The sequence below is a fragment of the Chiloscyllium plagiosum genome, unplaced genomic scaffold (genome assembly GCF_037043375.1).
Source record: "Chiloscyllium plagiosum isolate Xiang-an unplaced genomic scaffold, Cpla_swu_hap1 HiC_scaffold_17, whole genome shotgun sequence".
NCBI lineage: Eukaryota > Metazoa > Chordata > Chondrichthyes > Orectolobiformes > Hemiscylliidae > Chiloscyllium > Chiloscyllium plagiosum.
Genome location: NW_028270155.1, coordinates 57263305 through 57287125, shown reverse-complemented (window position 1 = coordinate 57287125; position 23821 = coordinate 57263305). Strand labels below are relative to the sequence as shown.

The window sequence follows — 23821 nt, the reverse complement described above, 5'->3', positions numbered from 1 at the left end:
AGTTACAACAGAAAACTATAGGATGAATTCCTACTTTAAACAACCGCAAACCTCAAACAGATCTTTGTTCGTAGCAAGCTGCCCGACTCTCAGGACAACTCCATACAATCCTGTCACGGTAGGCGCTGCAAGACGTGTCAGAGTGTGGACATAGACACTACCATTGCACGTGGGGACACCTCCCACCTTGTACATGGCAGGTACTCATGTGACTCAGCCAACGTTGTCTATCTTATACGTTGCAGGCAAGGATGCCCGGAGGCATGATACATTGGGGAAACCGAGCAAAGGCTACGACAACGAATGAACGGGCACCGCACAACAATCAACAGACAGGAGGGTTCCCTCCCAGTTGGGGAACACTTCAGTGGTCCAGGACATTCAGCCTTGGACCTTCGGGTGACCATCCTCCAAAGTGGACTTCGGGACAGGCAGCAGAGAAAAGTGGCCGAGCAGAGGCTGATAGCCAAGTTCGGTACCAATAGGGAGGGCCTCAACCGCAACCTTGGGTTCATGTCACATTACAAGTGACCACCATTGCACTATACACACACACAGATACTCCTACACACACACACACTATCACATACACACAGGCATTCCTATACACACATACACAAGGACACACATACACACAGACGTGCACACAGACACCCACACACACCCTTACAGGCACACAAACTCCCACACTCACATGCACCCCCTCACAGACTTAAGACACTCTGCACTCACTACACACACACACACATACATACACTTTCTCACGCTCACAACCCCCAACCCAGACAGACGGACAAAGACCCACATGCACACATATTTTGTGGGATGAATTTGTACTTGTAGGGTTACATTGTACTTTGCTCAAAAACTGCATGAATTTATGTAAAACTCCGTTATCTCACTTTTTAGATTAGAATCAATCTAAACATCATGGCATAGACAGAGAACACAGGGGACCAACACCTTCAACATATTGTCTAGCTATCACCATTGTTAACAGTTAACCCAAGAATACAACTTTAAAAAAAAAAGGTTTTGTCATTTACACATGAAAGAAGTGAAACTATCACTGTATTCCAGCAGATGAAAGGCTTAACAGACAATCAATTTTACAATGTATAATTTCAATTACATCATGCTATAAATTTTTGCATGTGTTTATATTGAGCCCTCCACTATCACCTGATGAAGGAGCGTCACTCCGAAAGCTAGTGTGCTTCCAATTAAACCTGTTGGACTATAACCTGGTGTTGTGTGATTTTTACTTTAAATGGGTTATGGTAACACTTCTGATTAGATTATACTGCCCCCCTGTGGCAAATAGTTTAGTTTCAATATTTTATATCTATTTTCTACAGCCTGCCAAATTAGACAGACATTTAACTAATTTTTGCAACTCTGTAGCACAGAATTTTTTTATCAAGTCTAACATTCAAAATAAGCATTCAGAAATTCTTCAACACCTAATTTAAAGCTCAAAAGAAAAGGTTAATAATTTTAGTAATGCAGTCGCAAATCTTATTGATAAAATAAGTGCACTTAACATCTTGTATGCTACTTACAGAGGTAGATGTGGAAGCACAGAAGTTGACCCAAAAGTGACACTGAAATCAGACCTAGTAGAACAGTCATCGCAGACACTAGAAGAATGACAGTAGCATTTGTACGAACAGGAGCATGAGGCAGAAATGTAAACCAGATATTTGTATCATTTATAGCTGTTAAAATAAAACAATTTAAAACACTTCATTAATTGAATTTATACTCCACTATAGTTCTCTTCCAATATACTTTGCTTCTTCATTACAGATCTAATTACAAAGAATGAGAACCAGAAGATCTCAACTTTCCCAAATTATTCACCACCATTTTTACAGGCAAATCTTGTGTATGTTAACGTTTCTTTTGTAATCTCTAAACTTTTTCATGGTATTATTCGTCTGTATTGCACTTACTTCAATTCTGATATCTATAGTTATCTCTTTATTGTGAAGAGAATTGAATGCAAGAACAAGGAGATTCTGCTACAGTTATACAGAGCATTGATGAGAATACATCTTGAGCACTATGTATAGTTCTGAAGGATGTTAATGCATTTGAAGCAGTTTAGGTAAGGTTTACAATATTAATATCTGAAATGAGCAGACTGTCTTATCAGTAAAGGCTAGACAGGTCTGTATTCTCTTGAATTTAGAAATGAAAGAGGTGAATCATATCAGATTGAGGGGGTTTAACTGGGTGGAGTTTGAAAGGATGTTGATCCTTGTGAGGGAATCTAGAACTGGGCATCATAGTTTAAAAATCAGAGGTCACCCATTCAAAACAGTGTTGAGGAAACATTTTTTCGCTCTGAGGGTTGAGTCTCTGGAATTCCCTTCCTTAAAAAGCAGTGGATCTGGCATCTTTGAATATTTTTAAGACAAGATCTTGAGTACGAAAGGAATGAAAGATTATCAGGAGTATGCAGGAATAGAGAGTTGAGATTAAAACTGGATCAGCCGTGGTCTTATTGATTGGTGGAGCTGCTTAAAGAGCTGAGTGGAAAATGTGTTGCTGGAAAAGCGCAGCAGGTCAGGCAGCATCCAAGGAACAGGAGAATCGACGTTTCGGGCATAAGCCCTTCTTCAGGAGTGGCCTACTGTAAAGAGCTGAGTGGCCTACTGTTGTCCCTTCTTAAGCAGAGAGGAAACATAAATGGACCTTTTTCAGGTAGAAATGTATAATAAATGAGTGGTGTGCCACAGGAATCAGTGCTGGGGCCTCAGCTTTGTATAATTTATTTATGTGACTTGGATGAAGGAACGAAGATGTGGTTGCTAAATAGAGAAAATGTAGAGTAAAACAGGAGCAGGGTAGGCCATTTGGCTCTTTGAGCCTGCTCTTCATTCAATATGATCATGGCTGATCTTTCTCCCAATAACCTTTGATTCATTTAGTCCTAAGAACTATATCAAACTCCTTCTCAAAAGGATTGAAGGTTTTAGGCTCAACTGCTTTTAGTGGCAGGGAATTGCACAGGCCTACCATTCTCTGGGTGAAGAAATTTCTTTTTATCTCAGTCCTAAACGGCCCACCCTGTCTCCTTGAACTGTGACACCTGGTTATGAATTCCCCACTCATTGGGTACACGTGTTTACCCCGTATACTCCTGTTAGAATTTTATCAATCTTTACGAGGTCCCTCCTCATTCTTCCAATTTCCAGTGAATTTAGTCCTAACTGATCCAGTCTCACTTCATATGTGTCAGTCTGTCATCCCAGGAATAAGTCTGGCAAATTTCTGTTGCACTCTCTCCATAGCTGGAATGTCCTTCATCAGATAAGGAGACCAAAAGTGTACACACCACTCCAGCTGCAAGGCTGCATTTTGTAGAATTGTAGCAAAACATCCTTGCTCCTGTACTCGAATCCTCACACCCTGACAGCCTACGTAACATTTACTTTCTTTACCTACATGCTTCCTTTCAGTGACTAACATACAAGGACATGTAGCTCTCTTTGCAACCCATCCCAACCTATTGCCATTCAGACAATAATGTGCCTTTCTCTTTTTGCTATCAAAGTGGATAACCTCACATTTGGCCACACTATACTTCATCTGCAATGCATTTCTCTACTTATAACACAAGGTTATAAAATGACATATGCTTCACCAAAGATCTGAGAAAGATAAGAAAATGTGAAATTGTTAATTTTGGCAGGGAGAATCAAGAAAGCATATAATCTAAATTTTTAGAGATTGCAGAGCTCTGGATGCAGAGGGTTCCGCCTTATTAGTACATACAGGATTACATCTTAATATTTCAGTTTTAATAATCATTTATCCAAACAGAAGCAGAATTTAATTCACTTGAGGTTTCTTGAAAAGAATTTGAATAAATATATGTATAATAGCATATATTGATGTGGAGATCATTATCTTATTATTCAGTTCCAAAGAGGCACAAATCACAAAAGGCTGGTTATGCAGGTATAGAAACTAATGAGGAAAGTAATAGAATGTTATTGTTTAGAGCGAGGGGAATTTAATATAAAAAAATAGGGAGGTTATGCTTCAGTTACACAGGGAATTGGTGAGACCACATTTGGACTGCTATGTACACCATTGGCTAAATTATTTAAGGAAGGGGGTAATTCCGTTAGCTGCTGCTAAGAAATGGTTTACCAGATTAATATCTGGAATGGACAGGTTCATCTTTTAAGGGAAAGTTGGATGAGTTTGGCTTGTATCTGCTGGAGTTTAGAAGAGTTAGAAGCCCCTTTGTTGAAATAAAGATGATCTAAGGAATCCTAAGAGGATAGATGTGGCGAGGATGCTTCCACTTTTGGGAGAAAAGTAAGGGGTTGGCAATTTAAAACAGAGATGAGACAAAATACTTTTTCACAAGGGCCATGAGTCTTTGGAAAGGAAATCTGCCATCCTCACCTGGACTGGCCTACATGTGACTCCAGAGCCACAGCAATGTGGTTGACTCTCAACTGCCCTCTGACCAGCCTAGCAAGCCACTCAGTTGTAGCACCAATGTTTCTACAAAAAAAAAGGACCACCTGGCATTGACCTAGGCACAGGAAACGACATGACATACACGGTCCTGTAGATCTTGCAAAGTCATCCAGAGTAACATCTGGGGGTTAGTGCCAAAATTGCGAGAACTGTCTCAAACTAGTCAAGCAACAATCTGACACAGTTGTACTCATTGAATCATTCATTACAGACAACGTCCCAGACTCCTCCGCCACCTTCATGGCGACATCCTATCCATTGGCAGGACAGGCTGAAATAATTGCAGAGAAGTTGGCACCAAGTCACCTTTTATTTATTCATACACAGTACATGGACTCTGACCAGCTAGTTCAGAGCCAGACCCGAGAATGACGAGACTCTCGGAGACTCCTGTTTATCTGCTCAGCCAGGGGTCCCTGACTGGCTCAGCTAACAGCCCCAGTCAAGGATCTTAGTCAATCAGATCCACCTGGCCAATTCATTCCAATCAGTACACAGACCCCCAGCAATGGTGTGCTGACAGGAGGGAGTTGCCTAGGAAGGAGAAAGTGAGGTCTGCAGATGCTGGAGATCAGAGCTGAAAATGTGTTGCTGGTAAAGCACAGCAGGTCAGGCAGCATCCAAGGAACAGGAGAATCGACGTTTCGGGCATAAGCCCTAGGAAGGCCTCAGCATTGACTCTGGACCCCGATGAAATCTCATGGTTTCCAGTTAAACATGGGCAAGGACACCACCTACTGAATATCACATATCGTCTACTCTCAGCTGAGGAATTAGTACTTCTCCAAGTTGAACATCATTTGGAAGAAACAACTGAGGATGGCAAGAATGTGGAATGTATTTTGGGTGGGAGATTTTCAACATTCACCACCAAGTGGCTCAGCAGCAGCATGAATGACTGAGCTGGCTGGACCCTATTGCACATTGCTGCTAGACTGAATCTGGAAAGAGGAAAAAACATACTTGACCTCATCCTCTCAAATCTGCCGGCTGCAGATGCATCTGTCCGTGACAGTGTTGGTGAGAGTGATCACCACACAATCCTTGTAGAGATGAAGTCCCACCTTCATACTGAGAATACCTTCCATGGTTTTGTGTAGCACTATCATTGCTAAATGGGACAGACTTTAAACAGCTGAAAATGTGTTGCTGGAAAAGCGCAGCAGGTGAGGCAGCATCCAAGGAACAGGAGAATCGATGTTTCGGGCATAAACCCGAAACGTCGATTCTCCTGTTCCTTGGATGCTGCCTGACCTGCTGCGCTTTTCCAGCAACACATTTTCAGCTCTGATCTCCAGCATCTGCAGACTTTAAACAGATCTAGCAACTCAGCACTGGGCATCCAAAAGGTGCTGTGGGTCATCAACAGCAACAGAGTTATATTCCAACACAATCTGTAACATCATGGACTGGCACATCCCCCACTCACCATTGCCATCAAGGCAGGGGATCAAGACAGTGCAAGAGGGCATGTAAGGAGCAGCACCAGGAATACCTAAAAATGAGGTATGAATCTGGTAAAGTTACTAAATAGGATTACTTGAGTGCCAAACAGTATTAGTGCAAGTGACAGACAGAGTTAAGTGATCCCACAACACCAACAAATCACATCCAAGCTCTGCAGTTCTGCCACATCCATGGAGGTGTCACATTTGCACCACACAAATGTCAGGCAATGATAATAACACCACCGCCCCTTGACATTCAATGGTGTTACCATCGCTGAATCCCTCACCTAATGTGCCCATTGCTCTCAATGTGGTCTTGTCTACATTTGGGAGACAGGATGCCAACTTGCGGAACATTTCAGAGGACATCTCCAGGACACACGCACCAAATAACCCCATTGCCCTGTGGCTGCACACTTCAATGTTCTCCCTCCCACTCCGCCAATGACATGCAAGTCCTGGGCCTACTCCACCGCCAAATCCTAGCCCCACGGCAAATGGAGGAAGATTGCCTCATCTTCCACCTCAGGACCCTCCAACCACACAAATCAATATCAACTTCACCAGTTTTCTCATCTCTCCTCCCCCCATCTTATCCCAGAATCACCCTCCAACTCGGCAACGCTCTCTTGAACTGTTCTACCTATCCATCTTCCTTCCCACTCATCTGCTCCACCCTCCACTCTGACCCATCACCCCCCACTCTCATCCACCTCTTGCATTCCCAGCTACCTTCCCCCAAGCCACACCCCCACCCCTCCTATTTACCTCTAGACCTTCTCTGCCTTTAGATTAGATTAGATTAGATTAGACTAGATTAGACTAGATTAGACTAGATTAGACTAGATTAGACTAGATTAGACTAGATTAGACTAGATTAGACTAGATTAGACTAGATTAGACTAGATTAGACTAGATTACTTACAGTGTGGAAACAGGCCCTTTATAGAAACGTGGAATGACAGTTGGGGAAACGCCAGAAGAATCACCATTTGTAACAGAACTCAGGCTAGAGAATGTAGAGTACTACGACCAATGGGGGTATCTTCCTTGCACAGAAAGAGAGAATAGAAAATAATCTCTTCCCATGCATATCCAGGGAGGGTAAGTTCGAAAGCCCAAAAGGAGAGATACAGGGTCCACTTTAATTTCCGTTCCTAAAATTTCTGTCAGGATACTTGCTACTTTAGTCCAGTATCTACGGATCTTATGACAGGTCCATAGGCAACGTACAAGAGTGCCCACCTCTATTTTACATTTGGGACACATTGGAGATGCTCCTGCCTTAAATTTTGCCAATCGATCCAGTGCTATATGGGCCCTATGAAGTATCTTCAGTTGGATAGCCTGAGTTCTGTTACAAATGGTGATTCTTCTGGCGTTTTCCCAAATGTCATTCCATGTTTCTATAAAGTTTTCTAGTCCCAAATCCTGATCCCATGTTTTAAGCAGATTGTCCATATCTCCCGACACTTCATCATGTAGTAAATGATAAATAGTACTGACGGAAGATACCCCCATTGGTCGTAGTACTCTACATTCTCTATGTGATTTATAAAGACTATCTATTAATGTAGTCTTCTTCTGTATATAATCTCGAATTTGGAAGTATCAAAAGAGGTCTCCATTAGATAATCCGAATTTCTGACGCAGCTGTTCAAAAGACATCAGAACCCCTTCTTTAAATAGGTCTCGAAGACATGAGATACCCCTGGATCTCCAGAGTTTAAAAGTGGCACCTGTAAACCCCGGTTGGAATCCCCATGCTCCCACTATCGGCGCACAGAGGGATGTTTTATGTGAGTTGCCCTCATTTTGCCGCATTATATTCCAAGCTTTAATTGTGTTTAGTATTATAGGGTTTTTACAGTGATCCGTAATGATTTTCCTCTTGTCTGAAAATAAAAGGTTAATAAGTGGGCATTTTACTTGAGAAGCCTCGATGTCCAGCCAGATTGATTGCGGATCAGACAAGACCCAATCAGCTATGTAACTTAATAGGGAACTTAACTGATATTTCCTAAAATCTGGGAAGTCCAATCCTCCCCTTGCCTGTGGAAGCTGTAGCTTCTTCAGCTTAATGAGGGGCCGTCTATGATTCCAGATAAAGGAACCCAACCAGCCATATAATTTACGTAGTGCCAGCCTCGGCAGCATTCTCATAGGGTATAGGAGAAGGGGCAGGACATTCATTTTAATTAGTGCTATTCTACCCAGTCAGGAAATTGGATGGTCTCCCCATCGCTGGAAGTCCTGCCTTATCCTTTCCAGTAAATGCACAAAGTTAGCCTTGTATAACTGACCAAATACTGGGGTAATAAAAATACCTAAATATAAGAAACCCTCCAGGGACCACCGAAAGGGAAAGTGGGATCCGTCCACTAAGTGAGGTATCATAGCAAGGCCACCCATTGGCATAGCCTCCAATTTTGAGAAATTAATTTTATAGCCTGAGAATGCACTAAATATATTAATAACTTGGATTAAGCGAGGTACAGACATCAGAGGATTACTGAGGAATAGAAGAACATCATCTGCATAAAGGGTAATTTTATGTTTACCTGTACCAATCCTCGGGGCCGTTATATTAGGATCAGCCCGTATAGCTTCTGCTAGTGGTTCAATTATTAGCGTAAATAACAATGGCGAGAGAGGACATCCCTGACGGCAGCCCCTACCCACACTGAAGCTATCTGAACCAATCCATTGGTAACCACAACTGCTTTGGGATCACTATACAATGTTGAGACCCATTTGGTAAACACCTTTCCAATGTATAAAACAAATATGACGACCATTCAACCCTATCGAATGCCTTTTCCGCGTCTAATAAGACTACTACTCCTGATATCTTTCTTTGATGGCAGGCTTGAATCATATTCAAAACCCTTCTAATATTATTAGATGATCTACGGCCCTTAATAAACCCCGTCTGATCCTCCTTTATGATATGTGGCAATACCCTTTCTAGTCTCAATGCTAACGTTTTAAAAAGGATTTTAAAATCTACATTTAGCAAGGATATTGGTCTGTATGACGCACAATCTTCTAGATCTTTTCCTTTTTTAAGGATAAGAGAGATATTTGCCTCTTTCAGCGAAGACGGGAGACAGCCCTGACTGTATGCGTAGTTATACATGTCCATAAGTGGACCAGCTAATATTCCTATAAATTCTTTATAGAATTCAGCTTGAAAACCATCTGGGCCAGGTGCCTTACCGCTCTGAAGTTACCTGATTGCGTCAAGTATTTCTTGGACTGTTAGGGGAGCATTTAAGACCGATACCTGTTCCGGAGTTAGGTCCGGAAAGGTCAAATTTTTTAAAAATGATTGCATCCTCCTAGTCCTGTCTTCACAATCCTGCGATTTATATAAATCAGGATAAAATTTTCTAAAGATAGCATTAATCCTTTTATGATCATGAGTCAAAATACCCGTACTTTCCTTGATAGACGTGATAGTTTGAGGGGCCTTTTTTTTCTTTGCAAGAAATGCTAAGTATCTACCCGGTTTGTCGCCAAATTCATCTTTAATTTGCAAATAATATTTCCCTCTTAGCCGTTTGGGTAAGCGTGGTGTTTAGAGCTGTCCTAAGGGCTGTAATCCTTTGCAATTTGATAATAGAAGGTCTATCAGCGTATGCTGTTTCAGCTGCTTCAGCGAGCTTTGAGCAGACGCTGTTATTCTCCCTATAATTTTTTCTGGGTCGCTGAGTAGGAGATGATCAAACCTCGCACGTAAGCTTTGATGGTCTCCCACATCATTGATGGGTTGCTAGTCGTACCTAAATTAATTTCTAAAAAAGTTTTAAATTCTTGAGAGAAGTACTTTACAAATTTACTATCTTTCATCAGGAAGGGGTCCATATGCCAATACCGAGGGGATGTCCCATTGTTCCTTGCTTTGATTTCCATATATACAGTAGAGTGATCGGAAATTGCTGTACTACCTATTTTACAAGATGATATGGAATTTAAAAAAATCGAGGAGGCAAAAAACATATCAAGTCTGGTATGACATTTATGTGGATTGGAGTAAAAAGAAAAATCTCTACCCTGTGGATGAAGACATCTCCATACATCTACTAATCCTAATTCTTTGTTCAGATCCATCAATTGTCTAGATCTGGGAGATACTCCTGCAGTACTCTTGGGAATCCTATCTATTTCCGGATCTATAATACAATAAAAGTCTCCTCCTATAATTGTAAAATGGGCACCAAGAGCCATCAATTTTGAGAAGGCTTCCGTTTTAAATTTAAAGGGGTGTGCCGGGGGCAGTACAATTTAAAATCCCATATTTCTCTCCATTTATAAGGGCTTTAATCAGAATATATCGTCTAGATTCATCTTTTATCTGATTTAGGATTTTGAAAGGGAAATTCTTCCGAATAAGAATAACAACTCCCCTGCTTTTTGAGCTAAAAGAAGAAAAAAAGGCCTGATCAAATCCACCCTGTCGTAATTTCAAGTGTTCTTTATCCAACAGGGTGTGTCTCCTATAGGAGAGCTATATCAACTCTTTCTTTCTTGAGATTTGATAATATTTTCTTCCTTTTGACTGGCGAATTACTCCCCTTGACATTCCAGGTGCACCACTTAACCAACCGATCAACCATAATCGTCCGGGCAGATCAGAGATCCCTCGGGAGGGGAAAACCTATCCAGAACATCCCGAGCATACAGCATATAAAATTCACAAAAATAAAGGCTCTCTAATACACTCACAACAGTATAATAAAAAACTATTTCTAAATAATTAAAAAAAAGTATTTAAATGGAGATTTTCCCCCTTGTTCCAGGGGGTATCACTTCCTTTCCAAAGGTCCATCGTATCCCCTCCCAACCAGTGCCCCACCCTTGACCCAGGCGCTCCTCAATAGGATGAGGAGAATTCAAATGTACTACAAAGCTAGAGTTAATAGTGAGCACCCTACCCCCACCCCCCACCCACACCAACACCTGGATATATTTGGTAATGTTAATACCATGTATAAAGATATATAACTATAAAATTACAACCTCAACAAATAATAATTAAATATAATAATACAAAATAACAAGGGAAAACAACCTCACTCCTAGAGACAGAGGTAAAATAGAATAAGGTAACCACCTCCCCCCACCAACATTAACTAGAACCACCTCCCCCCACCAACATTAACTAGACCCCCCAGCTTATATAATAATAATAAAAAAAACCCAAGGGGGGGGAGAAAATTGTTAAATAGAGAACAAATAAATAAATCCCTCTTCCCACCCCCCAAGATAATATTAAACAGTAAGGTAAAAAACAGGAAAAGGGGGGATATAAACCGGAGTGGGGGGGGAAGCAAACCGACATCCATTATCTCTTACAATTTATCTAAGAGAGTCCAAAAATTCCTTAGCCTTTTCCGGCGATCCGAAGTTATACACGGATCCTTCATGGTTAAAGCGTAGCGTCGCTGGGTAGCATAAGGAGTACTGAATATTTAAGTCCCTTAAACACTTCTTCGCCTCATCGAATGCCTTCCTCTTTCGGACCAGAGCTGGGGAAAAGTCCTGGAATAACATGATCTTGGATCCTTTATAGATCATGGCTTGGGAATCTTTTCCAAGATTTCTAGAGGCTTCTAGGAGTATCTGCCTCTCTTTATAGCTCTGTAGCCGGAACAGGACCGGGCGGGGATGCTGGTTCGAGCCGGGCCAGTGTATTGCAACCCGGTAGGCCCATTCTACCCTTACCTGGCCTGATCCAGCCTCCAGATTTAAAAGCTGTGGCAGCAACTGTTCGAGAAACGCTGTAAGCTGGCCTTCCTCTTCCCGTTCGGGAAGGCCCAGCAAACGAATATTTTTTTGACGACCTCGATAATCGAGGTCATCAATATGATTCTCTAAGGTCCGGACTCGCTGTTTGAGAGTCCAGACCCGATCCACGGCCGATTGCGCTGTAGTTTCGGAGGTCACGGCCTTTAGCTCCGCCCCTCCGACTCGGTGCTCGATTTCCTTAATGTCTCGGTCGTGCTTTTGCAGCACAGCCAAGAGTGAGTCCCATCGACTTCGGGATTCTTCAATAAAAGCGTCGATCTTCGCATCCAGTTTGGAGATGATTTCCACAAGGCTCGCCACCGTAGGTAAGTCCCCCGGGACGGCTGCGGACGCCTCAGCTGCAGCTGGAGAGGATGGGGGAGGAGTTCCTACTTGCTGAGAGCTGCGGGCTCCCTTCCCTTTAGTCATTTTTACTGAAGATTAGATTGTTTAAATTTAATACTCAGCAACTAATTAAATTAAACAGCTATTTTAAATGATTTGGTGAGTGTGGTGGGGGTGGGTGACACACTTTGCCCAAGTCTTGGGAGGAGCACTGTAGACTCAGACTTGCTGGGTCACTGCCATCTTGGATCCCCCAAAATCAATTTTAAATACAACATTTCAAACAATGGCACTCGCTGTCCACACAAACATTTTGAAAGATGTGAAAATCCAGGTAAAAAGCTGGCAAGTTCTTACCAGCCAACTCAACAGAGAAACAAAAACAAAATCAGTCAAAAGCTGGAGAAACTCAACAGGTCTGCTCGCATCTGTAGAGTCTAGTGATACTTGTCTGGAACTGAATGATAAGATAGTGATACCAACAGCAAAGTAAGATATCAAACATATATTTATCCAAATTTTTCAAGAAACTTCAAACGAATTAAATTCTGCTTTTGTTTGGATAAATGCATTTTAACGACTGAAATATTAAAATGCAATCCTGTATATATTAATATATTAACAGTGCATTAGTCACAAATTACATGGACTTTTTAAAATTAAAATCCCAAAGGTAAACTTACTTTCAAATTTCTGATTGGTGCGAAGTATACTTGGATCAACAAAGAATGCAATGAGCACATAGGATGCAATACAGACAACCACCAGGATGCCAATGACAGCAGAAATAACACAGTTCAGGAAATGCCTAGATGAGGAAACAAAAAAAAAATTAAACTCATACCTGTACAATATGAAATATCTGGAACAACATGATGCTAAACAATTTACGATAACATTTTAGTGCTCCACAAAAATTCCATTAACTCCACCAGCCGTAAAACAAGTTGATAATAGTTCTCCGATGTAAAAAGGGTACAGAAGGAATTAAACAGCAAACAATTTTTAAAAATTAACTCATGGGATGGGCATCTGTCTCAGCCAGCACTTATCACTCATCCTTAACAACCCTTGAGAAGGTGGTGGTGAGCCGGCTTCATGCACTGTACATAGACCCACAATGCATTAGGGAGTGAATTCCAGGATTGTCACCAAATGACAATGAAGGTACACCAATATATTTCCAAGTCAGTATCATGACAGACTTTGAGGGAACTTGCTGTAGTGGTGCTCTCATGTATCCTTGTCCTTCTCGAGGCAAGTGTTAAGATTCTTTAGCAAATTTCAGCAATGCATCTTGTAGATACTGAGCACTGCAGCTACTGAGATTCGGTGGTGAAGCGAGTGGACACGGTGCCTTTCAAGCAGGCTGCTTTGTCCTGGATGGTGTCAGGCTTCAGCGTTGTTGGAGCTACATCAATCCAGGCAAGTGGGGAGTATTCCATCGTGACTTGTGCCTTCTATATAATCGACAGACTTTGCAGGACGGGAGTTATTATCTGTAACATTCCTCTTGATGACACTCTATTTATATGGTGAGTCCAGTTCAGTTTTTGGTTCTGGTTTTGGTATCCCCCAGGATGTTGACAGTGGAGGCTCCATGTGAGGGTAACACCACTGAATGTCAAGGGACACTGGGTAAAGTGTCTCTTAATGGCCACTGCCTGGTGCAAATATTACTTAAACATAATGCATTAAGAATAATCATGTATTTTTACTAAAGATTGAGAAACAGGAGATCCTACAGCAATAATACAAACATAAAATATTCATTGCATATTTTAAAAATTGCCCAGGTTTAGATATTGAGTTCCTGACAGTTTCTACTTTGAAGACTTCCAAAAACAATCTTCAAGAGTTGAAAATAACATTATCTACACAGTCTGATTATTAAAGGTAAGCATGCCCACATCCCATCAATGAATAAAAAAATCTACTTAACGCTACCACAAAATCCTTTTTTGAGAATCTGAAATTTCAGTCAGCAGATATCTTTAGTGAACTCTACAAAATGAAATAGCTTCTATTAGTTGAAATGAAAATACGTAAAGAATTCTATTTTTCATAGAAATCTGTGCCTATAACAGTGATTTTGCAAAAGAAAAATATTTTGTGGCTTTTTTAAATCAAAGACTTGTTTTCCACAATATCATCAGGCTATGAGAAATACAATATGCTGCAAAACGTATGTTTCTATGTACAGCTCAGATTTATGGCCTCAATGGCAAAAATGCTGAATAAAACTATTGAAATATACTACGTTTCCAAACAGATTTCTGAACTGATTTAGAAACATAAAATTTATTGAAATGCTCAATTAATAGAAACTTAAAATATTTTTCACTGTATCTATAGATGTGAAACAGAGTGAAACAAATAGCATGGTTCTGGGCCCAAAAGAATTAAGCAGAACTCAAGGGAGACTGTGACCATAAAGTCTAGAGATGCTGTGGACAGAGGGCATGGACAGATAGAACAGGCCCCCAACTAGAGACATCAGACAAAATCGTGAGCTGAGCAGGTGGTTTTGGTCTGGATTGGTTGCTAGGAAAGTTAACAAAGTCAAAGAAGTTGGATCTGGTTTATAGGAAGAAACAGCAGATGGAAAATCAGGACAAATATCATGGGTATGTTAATGCTGAAATGCAAGACGACAGGAAGCGAGCAACAAAGCATGATGAAAGTGACTGAATTTTTATCCAATTTATTTAACAATATCATTACCAACCAGGAATTCTAGGTTTACTGCTCAAATGGTGCCCAATGGGTCAATGAAATGCCAGAACAAAACTGAGAATGAGTTGTCAGCTCAGTTTTTAATGTACTTATCAATGCAGTGCCTGAAATGTGCACCTGACAAGTTACTTTAAAAAAAAAGTATGTTTGTCTTCAATTAGAGACCAAAATAATGTACACATTAGGTTCGTACTTAATATTACCACCACCATTATTTCATAAAAATGGGAATGCAAAAGTTAATCTCATTCCATCGGTTATGGCCAACATCTTCAGTGTGAGCAAATTCATATACTTCTCAGCAGGAGAGGTTTTCAAAAACCCCAATGATCCTGCTCGAGTTTAAATCCTTCAATTTCAGCTTATACATGAACCTCAAGCACCTGGGGAAATTATTCTTAGTTCTGATTCATGTTATTGATCCTTTTGTTAGTTTCTTTTATTCCAATTTGAGATTTATTATTACTCATGAAAACGTATGGGAAGAACAACTTATTTTCCAGATAACAAATATGAGTGGGATAATCAGGTACAAGGTCAGAATAACTGAATGAAGTAAATCAGGAAGCATGACAAGCAGTAGGAAATGGACTGACTAATTAAGGTACTATGCTACACTGTACTGGTTGGCACTCCCAGCAGAACTTGAAAATGGGTGGGCTGCGAAAGAGACATATTGAGCTTGGTCCCTGAAAGCGGTCAGATCATGCAAAGATCTGCAACAAAAGCATTATGTTAGATGTGTTATCCCGATATTTATATAGACAATTGACTAGATTTAAATGTTCCAAAAGCAAAATACTGTGGATGTTAGAAATCTGAAATAAAAACAGAAAATGACAAAGGTAGTGTGGCAGCATTCCTAGAGAGAGAAAGAGTTAACATTTCAGGTCCTCACCTTAATTTGGAATTTCCTGATAACAGTACTGCAGAATTTTTCGTTTGTGGTTTTCCAATACTATTCAGTGATAAAATAGACATCTGTAAAGAGCAAGCTTGCCCAACTGAACAGCCCACCACCACCAAGGAGTTCTACTTGATTCAATCAAAATGTAGCTGGAAACTTTTGCAAGGAGCTGGTCCTCTGATCAGAGGCTGGTTCTTTACCACAGGTTTGTCACTGGCAAACTTACTGGCAGCCAATATGGACAAAACCAGCCTGAGATTGCAGGAGCAGTGAGACTATGTAACGCAAGTGATTTTGTACAGCCCAAGGTCTGCAGCTGCAACAGTGATTGCCTGAAATGGGAGGTGGAAGGTTGGAGGCAGATCAACTGCTTGGGGAGAAGGAGTGAAAGAACCAAGCTGCTGCTTTCATGGGGGCTAGGGGCATGGACACATATGAACAGCTTTAGGAATGACAGTCTAATGCTGGGGATGGGGCAATCAGAGACAGGCCACTGCAGCTTTTTCTGTCAAAGCAGGTTAGAAGAGGAGCAGCATACAGGCTAAAAGGCAGCCCACTTTCATGTGAATCTCACAAAGGTCAGCTCAAGAGATGACCAACCAGAGGTGAACCAAAGTTAGTGTTAATTAAACCCAACTCCTTAGGTTGCTCCTAATCCCATGAATTTCTCTGGTGATCAGAATTTGAGGCCTAGCTTTTGTCTTTCTCTAGCTCGGCCTCTTAACTAAAATAAAAGCTCTAATGTCCACCTCTGCAGTTTCATAATTTTTAAAATGGTAGTTATCATATTAATTGGTCATTTAAAATTATCAACATTGTTTTGGAGATTTATCCGCCCAGAGTGCAAATTCATTGTGATCAAACGTGTCTTTCTGAAGTGCTCACCTGCTCCCTGAGTGAGAGAAATACAAAGGATCAGAAATTCAGAAAGAAATGTGGATAGATAGACAAAAATCAAAACCATGAAATGGAGGTTACTGCATTGTTTACATTGCTTTGAGAGTGCACACAGTATCACAAAATCCCTACAGTGTGCAAACAGGTCATTCGGCCCAACAAGTCCACAACAACCCTCCAAAGAGCACCCCATCCAGGCCCACCTCCATACTCTTTCCCTGTAATCCATATACACTCTCAGACACTCAACCCCCCACCCCAGGCGCACGCGCACACACACACACATACACACACGTTTGTGGGGTGAATTTGTACTTGCAGAGTTACATTGTACTTTGCTCAAAAACTGCATCAATCCGTGTAAGACTCTGTTAACTCATTTTAGATTAGAATCAGTTTAAACATTATGGCACAGTCAGGGAACACAGGGGGCTAACACCTGTGTTCCCTGACTGTGCCATAATGTGGGCAGCACGGTGGCACAGCAGTTAGCACTGCTGCCTCACAGCGCCGGAGACCCGGGTTCAATTCCCGACTCAGGCGACTGACTGTGTGGAGTTTGCACATTCTCCCCGTGCTCCGGTTTCCTCCCACAGTCCAAAAAATGTGCAGGTCAGGTGAATTGGCCATGCTAAATTGCCCGTAGTGTTAGGTAAAAGGGGTAAATGTAGGGTAATGGGTGGGTTGCGCTTCGGCGGGTCGGTGTGGACTTGTTGGGCCGAAGGGCCTGTTTCCACACTGTAAGTAATCTAATCTAATCTAATCTAATCTAATCTAATCTAACCTTCAACACAATTGTTACAGTTAACCTGAGAATGTAACTTTTAAAAAATGTTTTGTGATTTACATATGAAAGAAGTGAAACTAACATGGTCACTCTAACAGATAAGAAACTTTGAAAAATACCTTGAGTCTTTGTTATGTATAATTTTAGTTACATCACACTGTAAACTTTTGCTATAAATTCTGCGTCTTACAATTGTGTACTCCACAACCACCTGATGAAGGAGAAGCGCTCTGAAAGCTAGTGCTTCCAATTAAACCTGTTGGATTATAACCTGTTGTCATGTGATTTTTAATTGTTAAATGACCTGGACGTCCTCTACGCCATTCTGACATTGCATACCAAAAGCAGAAAACTTTAAATCCTCCAGTGCAAATATGCGGATTCATTTTTTTAAATATATAAACACAAAATATACTACCACATATTCCTGCATACTAATTGTCAAGAAAGATCTGAATTCCATCATTCACATCAATGAGGGAAACTGATGTTGTAAAACCCAGAGATGCAGAGCAAGACAAACACCACTCAAGTATGGAGCATAAAAACCAGGTTAACATTTGCAGTGCAATACTGATGGAGTATTGCACTCATTGATATCTTCCTGATGAGACATTAAACTGAGGTACCACCTGCCCTTGCAGGTTGAAGAACCCACAACACTATCATGAAGAGGAGCAGAGTAGTTACCCCAGTATCCTGGCATGTACTTATTTCTCCCGATTAGTATCTCGAAAACAGATTATAGAATCATAGTCATGCAGCACCGAAATAGACCCTTTAGTCCAACCATGCCGAACATAATCGCAAACTAAACTAGTCCCACCCACCTGTTCCTGGTCCATATTCCTCCAAACCTTTCCTATTCATGTATCCATCAGAATGTCTTTTAATCGCTGTAATTGTATCCATATCAACCACTTCCTCCGGACGTTCATTTCACACGCTAACCACCCCCTGTATAAAAAAATTTGCTTCTCGTGTCTTTTTTTTAAATCTCTCTCGTCTTCTTAAAAATGTGCCCCCTCCTCGTGACATTTCCCATCCTAGGGAAAAGACAACTATAATTAACTTTACCTATACATCTCATTATTTTATAAACTTCTATCAGGTCACCTCTCAACCTCCTACTCTCCAGTAAAAAAGTCCCAGCCTATCCAGCCTTTCTTTCTAACTCAAACCTTTCGCACCCAGCAAGATCCTGGTAAATCTCTTCGGAACCCTCTCCAGCTTAATAATACCCTTCCTACAACTTCCAGAAAAGCCCTCACCAACGTTCTGTACAACCTCAACATGACCTCCCAGTTCCTATACTCAAAGGACTGAGTAATGAAGGTCAGCATGCCAAACGCCTTTTCAACCACTATCTTACGTACCGCAAACTTCTTAAGAATTTTGTACCTGCACCCCTAGATCCTTCTGTTCTACAACACTACCAAAGGCCCTACCAATAACTGTATAAGCCCTACCCTTGTCTGTTGTACCAAAATGCACTACCTCACATTTATCCAGATTGAACTCCATCTGCCATTTTTCAGCCCATTGACCCATTTGACCAAGATCCCTTTGTAATCTTAGAAAACCTACTTCACTGTCTACTATGCCACTAATTTGTGTTGTCCACAAATTTACTAACCAAGGCTTCGAGATTCTCATCCAAATCATTTATATAAATAACAAATAAAAGAGGACCCAGTACACCGTTGGTCACATGCCTCCAGTAAGAAAAGCAATCCTCCACTATTACTCTGTCTCCATTAACTCAATTATGTATCCAATTGGCAAGCTCACCCTGAATACCATGTGACCCAACATTACTAATTAGTCTACCATGCGGAACCTTGTCAAAGGCTTTACAGTACTAAAATCCAAATAAACTACTCTTGCCACATCAGTCGTGGGAGTTTGATTTGTGCAAATTGTTTGTGCTACATGATAACAGTGATTCCATTTAAATGGCTGTCAAGCAGTTTAGGAAATCCTGAGATTGTCAAACACTTTCTAAATGCAAGATTTTTTTTAAAAAAGAAACTCTTAAACTTCAAGTAAAATTCCTGTGCAATTTAATCTTGGGAACAAAGTTGTAACTTCAACTCGTCAGGAATGATGGCATAGTAGACGCATTATAACAGAAATGCAAAGACCCAGACTAATGATTTGGTAACAGGAGTTCAAATCCCATCATGGGAACTAGGGAATTTAAATTCATTTGATAATAAAATCTGGAAAGAAATACTAGTTTTAGTAATAGCCCTCGCCCTCAAAGATTGAAACCTGCCATCGTCATGTGGTCCAGCTGATATGTGGTTAACTATTATCTGAAATATTCTACAAACCAATCACTGAAGAGTAATTAAGAATGAGCAATAAGTATTAGTTCTGCCAGCAATGCCTACTTCCCATGATAAATAAAACAAAAGCACATTGTTTAATGCAATATTTGTAATTCAGTTCTGTAACAGTTCAATCTATTCCAGATAAATTTTAACACTATCATATTAAAGCAATGTATTAATTCATAAACATACAACACAAAAATAATCAGACGTACCAGTAATTCCTGCCCCCTACGCAATTGTTGAGCCATTTACAGTGATGATCAAATGCTGCTACACATTTGTTACACTGACTGCAGTGTTTGGACTTCAAACCTCTGAAAAAAAGTATAATGCAAAAATGTGATTATCTACAGTTCTCAGATTCTGAAAATAAGCATTTCTGGAATTTTTCCAAAGAAAGGCCACTAGCCTTCCATTAAAATGCTACAATATAAGCAAAAACAACAGCTTGCCAGATGGTTTAGTTGGCTGAACAGCTAGTCTGTATTAGACTGGTGCCAAAAGCACAGGCTTTGATTCCTGTTCTGTTTGGAATGGATTCAGGATCTACTTCCTCGTCCTGTCCTTTGCAAAGATTGTGGTGCAAAAGCTTCAGGCAGAGAATACGTCAGTTTTCCCACTTCACACAACAAAAGGACAGATCTCACAACCTGGTTTACCTTTGCTGTACCTCGCATGAGGCTCATGGACTAACTATTCTCTTCATATTGTTAATTGCTCTAATTCTGTTTATTTATAGATGAATACTTTCAAATTCTTGCCTTTAATCGTGTATGTACCTCATTCAAAACTACCTTTCTCAACTATTAAAATCTGCAGCTATCAATACACTCGTCAGTAGTGATTAATTAGTATGCATTATAGAACTAGCAAGGTTTATCTTGACCAAAACCAACGAGTATCTTCATCCACACTTGGGACAACAGGAAATAAAGAACACTGACACTTGAAAGCATTCAACAGACAAAATTATAATGGCAGCGAGTGGAGAAACCCAATGGATTGTGATGTGGGAAACCTGTCAACCATTAGAATGTCAGTAGATCAGAAATCAGCATACTGATTTAATCAGAATCTATATGTAACATCTGCAGGAAGCTACTGTACAAAACTTTACTTGGTCAATATTTTCCAAAACTTAAGTCACAGGGAGATAGTTTGATTCATCAAATCACAATAAATAATACATGATTTCTGAAGCAATACCAATGGGGAAGGATGGCAACTGTGACGGGGCCTTGGAGAGGACATTAGAAAATGCAAACTGAATATGTTTTACCTTCCCAACATACAGTAATTAAAAACAGGTTCTACAATTTCTACTAATAGTCAAAAATGTTTGCATGTCTACTCTATACATTTAGATGTGATGTATAATTGTACTCAAAACTTTATGAACAGCTTTTATACTGTTTGCATGATGGAAAAGACCATCAAGCTTCCAGCCTGATTACTCAATATCCTCTTTAACAAGAGTTAGTGGGTGACTATCAGGAATAGGGCATAGTGGTCCTCTTCCTAGCCAAGGATTGCCAAGGCCATTCATGCATCCTAGCTGATATCACACACCTAACATCAAAACTAGAGCCTTCCTAGTCTATGCTCAAATATCAAAATGGCTACAAAAATTAAAACTGCATTAATTTTCATTTTTTAGCCTGGACTTGCAGTCATTTATTTTCCAAAGATGAGTCACTGTGGTTATTGGCTGGTTTTGGCTCTAATCACATATTTAAACTGAGCTTAGATTGATGATATACTGGCAGAAGGGGTCAACATGAAATCAGTTTGGTTCAATTCAATTATGCTTGCAATGGATAGTACAGAACATCAGCTTCTACTGCAGTCAGTAAGTATACAATAGATTATTCTGTCTGACAATATAATTTTGCATACTTACACATCAACGTCACAAAGATAGCAGTGATGATTTTCAATAACATGTTTACGTTTGCTTCGGTCAAACATTGGAATTGGCTTATTATACTGCTTGGCTCGAACGTTCTTATCAGCTGGGTCAATGCTGGCTGAAGTCAAATGAACAATCAGGTTGCAAATAAACATAACACCGAGCCACTGAGGAGGGTTAAGGTTAAATAGTTTTCGATAATATGGATAGTGACACCACAGTTTCATTATAATTCATCACATATCAATTTTTGAACAAATTAATGAGACATATAAAACATAATAGTGACTATTAATACAAAACAGAATATTGAATAATACAGCAATACATTTAGACAAATGCAACTCACACTAGCTGCCATTTACATGAAATATCTGAGCAGAATTGACACTGTGCAATTTAAGTATACATAATTATCAAAAGACACAATAGACTTAATTCATATTGCATTAAAACAACAAATAATTCTGACATGGATAATGAAGCAGTTCCAAGATGTTACGTCATCAGATTTCAATTTGCTTTGACCCGATTTCACTAACAGACATTTTAAATGATCAAACTACCAATTATTTATTTAGTCATGGAGATCTACAGCACTGAAAAAGGCCCTTCACCCCATTGTATCCACACTGGTTAAAACAACCACCTAACCATTCTAAACCAATTTTTCAACACTTGGTCCGTAGTCTTGTGTGCCTTAGATTCACAAGTGAACATTTAACAAGCACAGTATTTAGATATAATGAGGGTTTCTGCCTCTCACCCCCGATGGGCAATGAGTTCCAGATTTCCACCACCCTCTGGGTGAAAACGGTTTTCTTCACATTTCCTCTACCCTGCCATTTACCTTAAATTGGCCCTTAGTCATTGATCACTCCACCAAGGGGAAAAGTTCCTGTCTATCCTATCCACGCACCTCAATTTGATACCTCTCAATAGTGTCCTCTCTCCTTCTCCTCTGCTCAAAGAAAACAAACCCAGTCAGTCTAATTTCTCTTCATGACAAACTCTCTAGCCCAGGCAACATCCTGGCAAATCTCCTCTGTAAGGAGAAAGTGAGGACTGCAGATGCTGGAGATCAGAGCTGAAAATGTGTTGCTGGAAAAGCGCAGGAGGTCAGGCAGCATCCAAGGAGCAGGAGAATCGACGTTTCGGGCATGAGCCCTTCTTTAGGAATGAGAAGTGGGAGGGAGAGTTGAAGTGTTGAGCCACGGGGTGGTTGGGTTGGTTGGTCCAGGTGTCCCAGAGGTGTTCTGAAACGTTCCGCAAGTAGGCGGCCTGTCTCTCCAATATAGAGGAGGCCACATCGGGTGCAGCGGATGAAGTAAATGATGTGTGTGGAGGTGCAGGTGAATTTGTGGCGGATATGGAAGGATCCCTTGGGGCCTTGGAGGGAAGTAAGGGGGGGGGGAGGTCCAACCACAAAGGATGAACTCAGATTTCTCCAGTTTCCTCATTTCCTCTCCCCCCCACCTTGTCTCAGTCCCAACCCTCGAACTCAGCACCACCTTCCTAACCTGCAATCTTCTTCCTGACCTCTCCGTCCCCACCCCCACTCCGGCCTATCACCCTCACCTTAACCTCCTTCCACCTATCGCATTTCCAATGCCCCTCCCCCAAGTCCCTCCTCCCTACCTTTTATCTTCACCTACTTGGCACACTCTCCTCATTCCTGAAGAAGGGCTCATGCCCGAAACGTCGATTCTCCTGCTCCTTGGATGCTGCCTGACCTGCTGCGCTTTTCCAGCGACACATTTTCAGCTCAAATCTCCTCTGTACCCTCTCTACTGTTTTCATAGCCCTCCTATAATGAGGATTCCAGAACTACAAACACTACTCTAGCTGTGGTCTAACCAACGTGTCATACAGTCCTAGCATAACTTTCCTGCTCTTAAACAATTTGCCTTGGCTAATAAAGTCCAATGTCCCATATGTCCTTTTAACCACTTTATTGACCCGCTTTTTTTGCAGTAATTGCAAACTAAAAGACCAGCTGAGTAATGAATAGGAGAATGTCTGTTTTTCTCTGTAACTAACAAACAATGAACATATTCTCAAATTTCACACATCTGAAAATTGCAGATTCCCTCAATTTATTTAGGACACTAATTACAAAGGGAAGCAAATGTTTAAACCCAAATGTTTGGAGAATGTAAT

At 40.7% G+C, this 23821-nt stretch overlaps 1 protein-coding gene across 6 annotated transcripts in view; it reads right to left on the bottom strand.

Moving 5' to 3' along the window:
• The window catches only part of zdhhc1 (zDHHC palmitoyltransferase 1), a 61801-nt gene that overhangs the window by 20276 nt on the left and 17704 nt on the right, over positions 1 to 23821 (bottom strand). For 3 of the 6 annotated variants that reach the window (XM_043707112.2, XM_043707111.2, XM_043707113.2), the window contains 4 exons: positions 21653 to 21779; positions 19965 to 20066; positions 12770 to 12894; positions 1563 to 1718 (listed from right to left, as the gene is read on the bottom strand). In XM_043707112.2, the coding sequence (XP_043563047.2) occupies positions 1563 to 1718; positions 12770 to 12894; positions 19965 to 20066; positions 21653 to 21720 (451 nt within the window). In that variant the 5' untranslated portion in view covers positions 21721 to 21779. Of the gene's footprint in view, positions 1 to 1562; positions 1719 to 12769; positions 12895 to 19964; positions 20067 to 21652; positions 21829 to 23821 lie in introns of all 6 variants that reach the window. The other 3 variants (XM_043707108.2, XM_043707109.2, XM_043707110.2) reach the window with 2 other exon arrangements.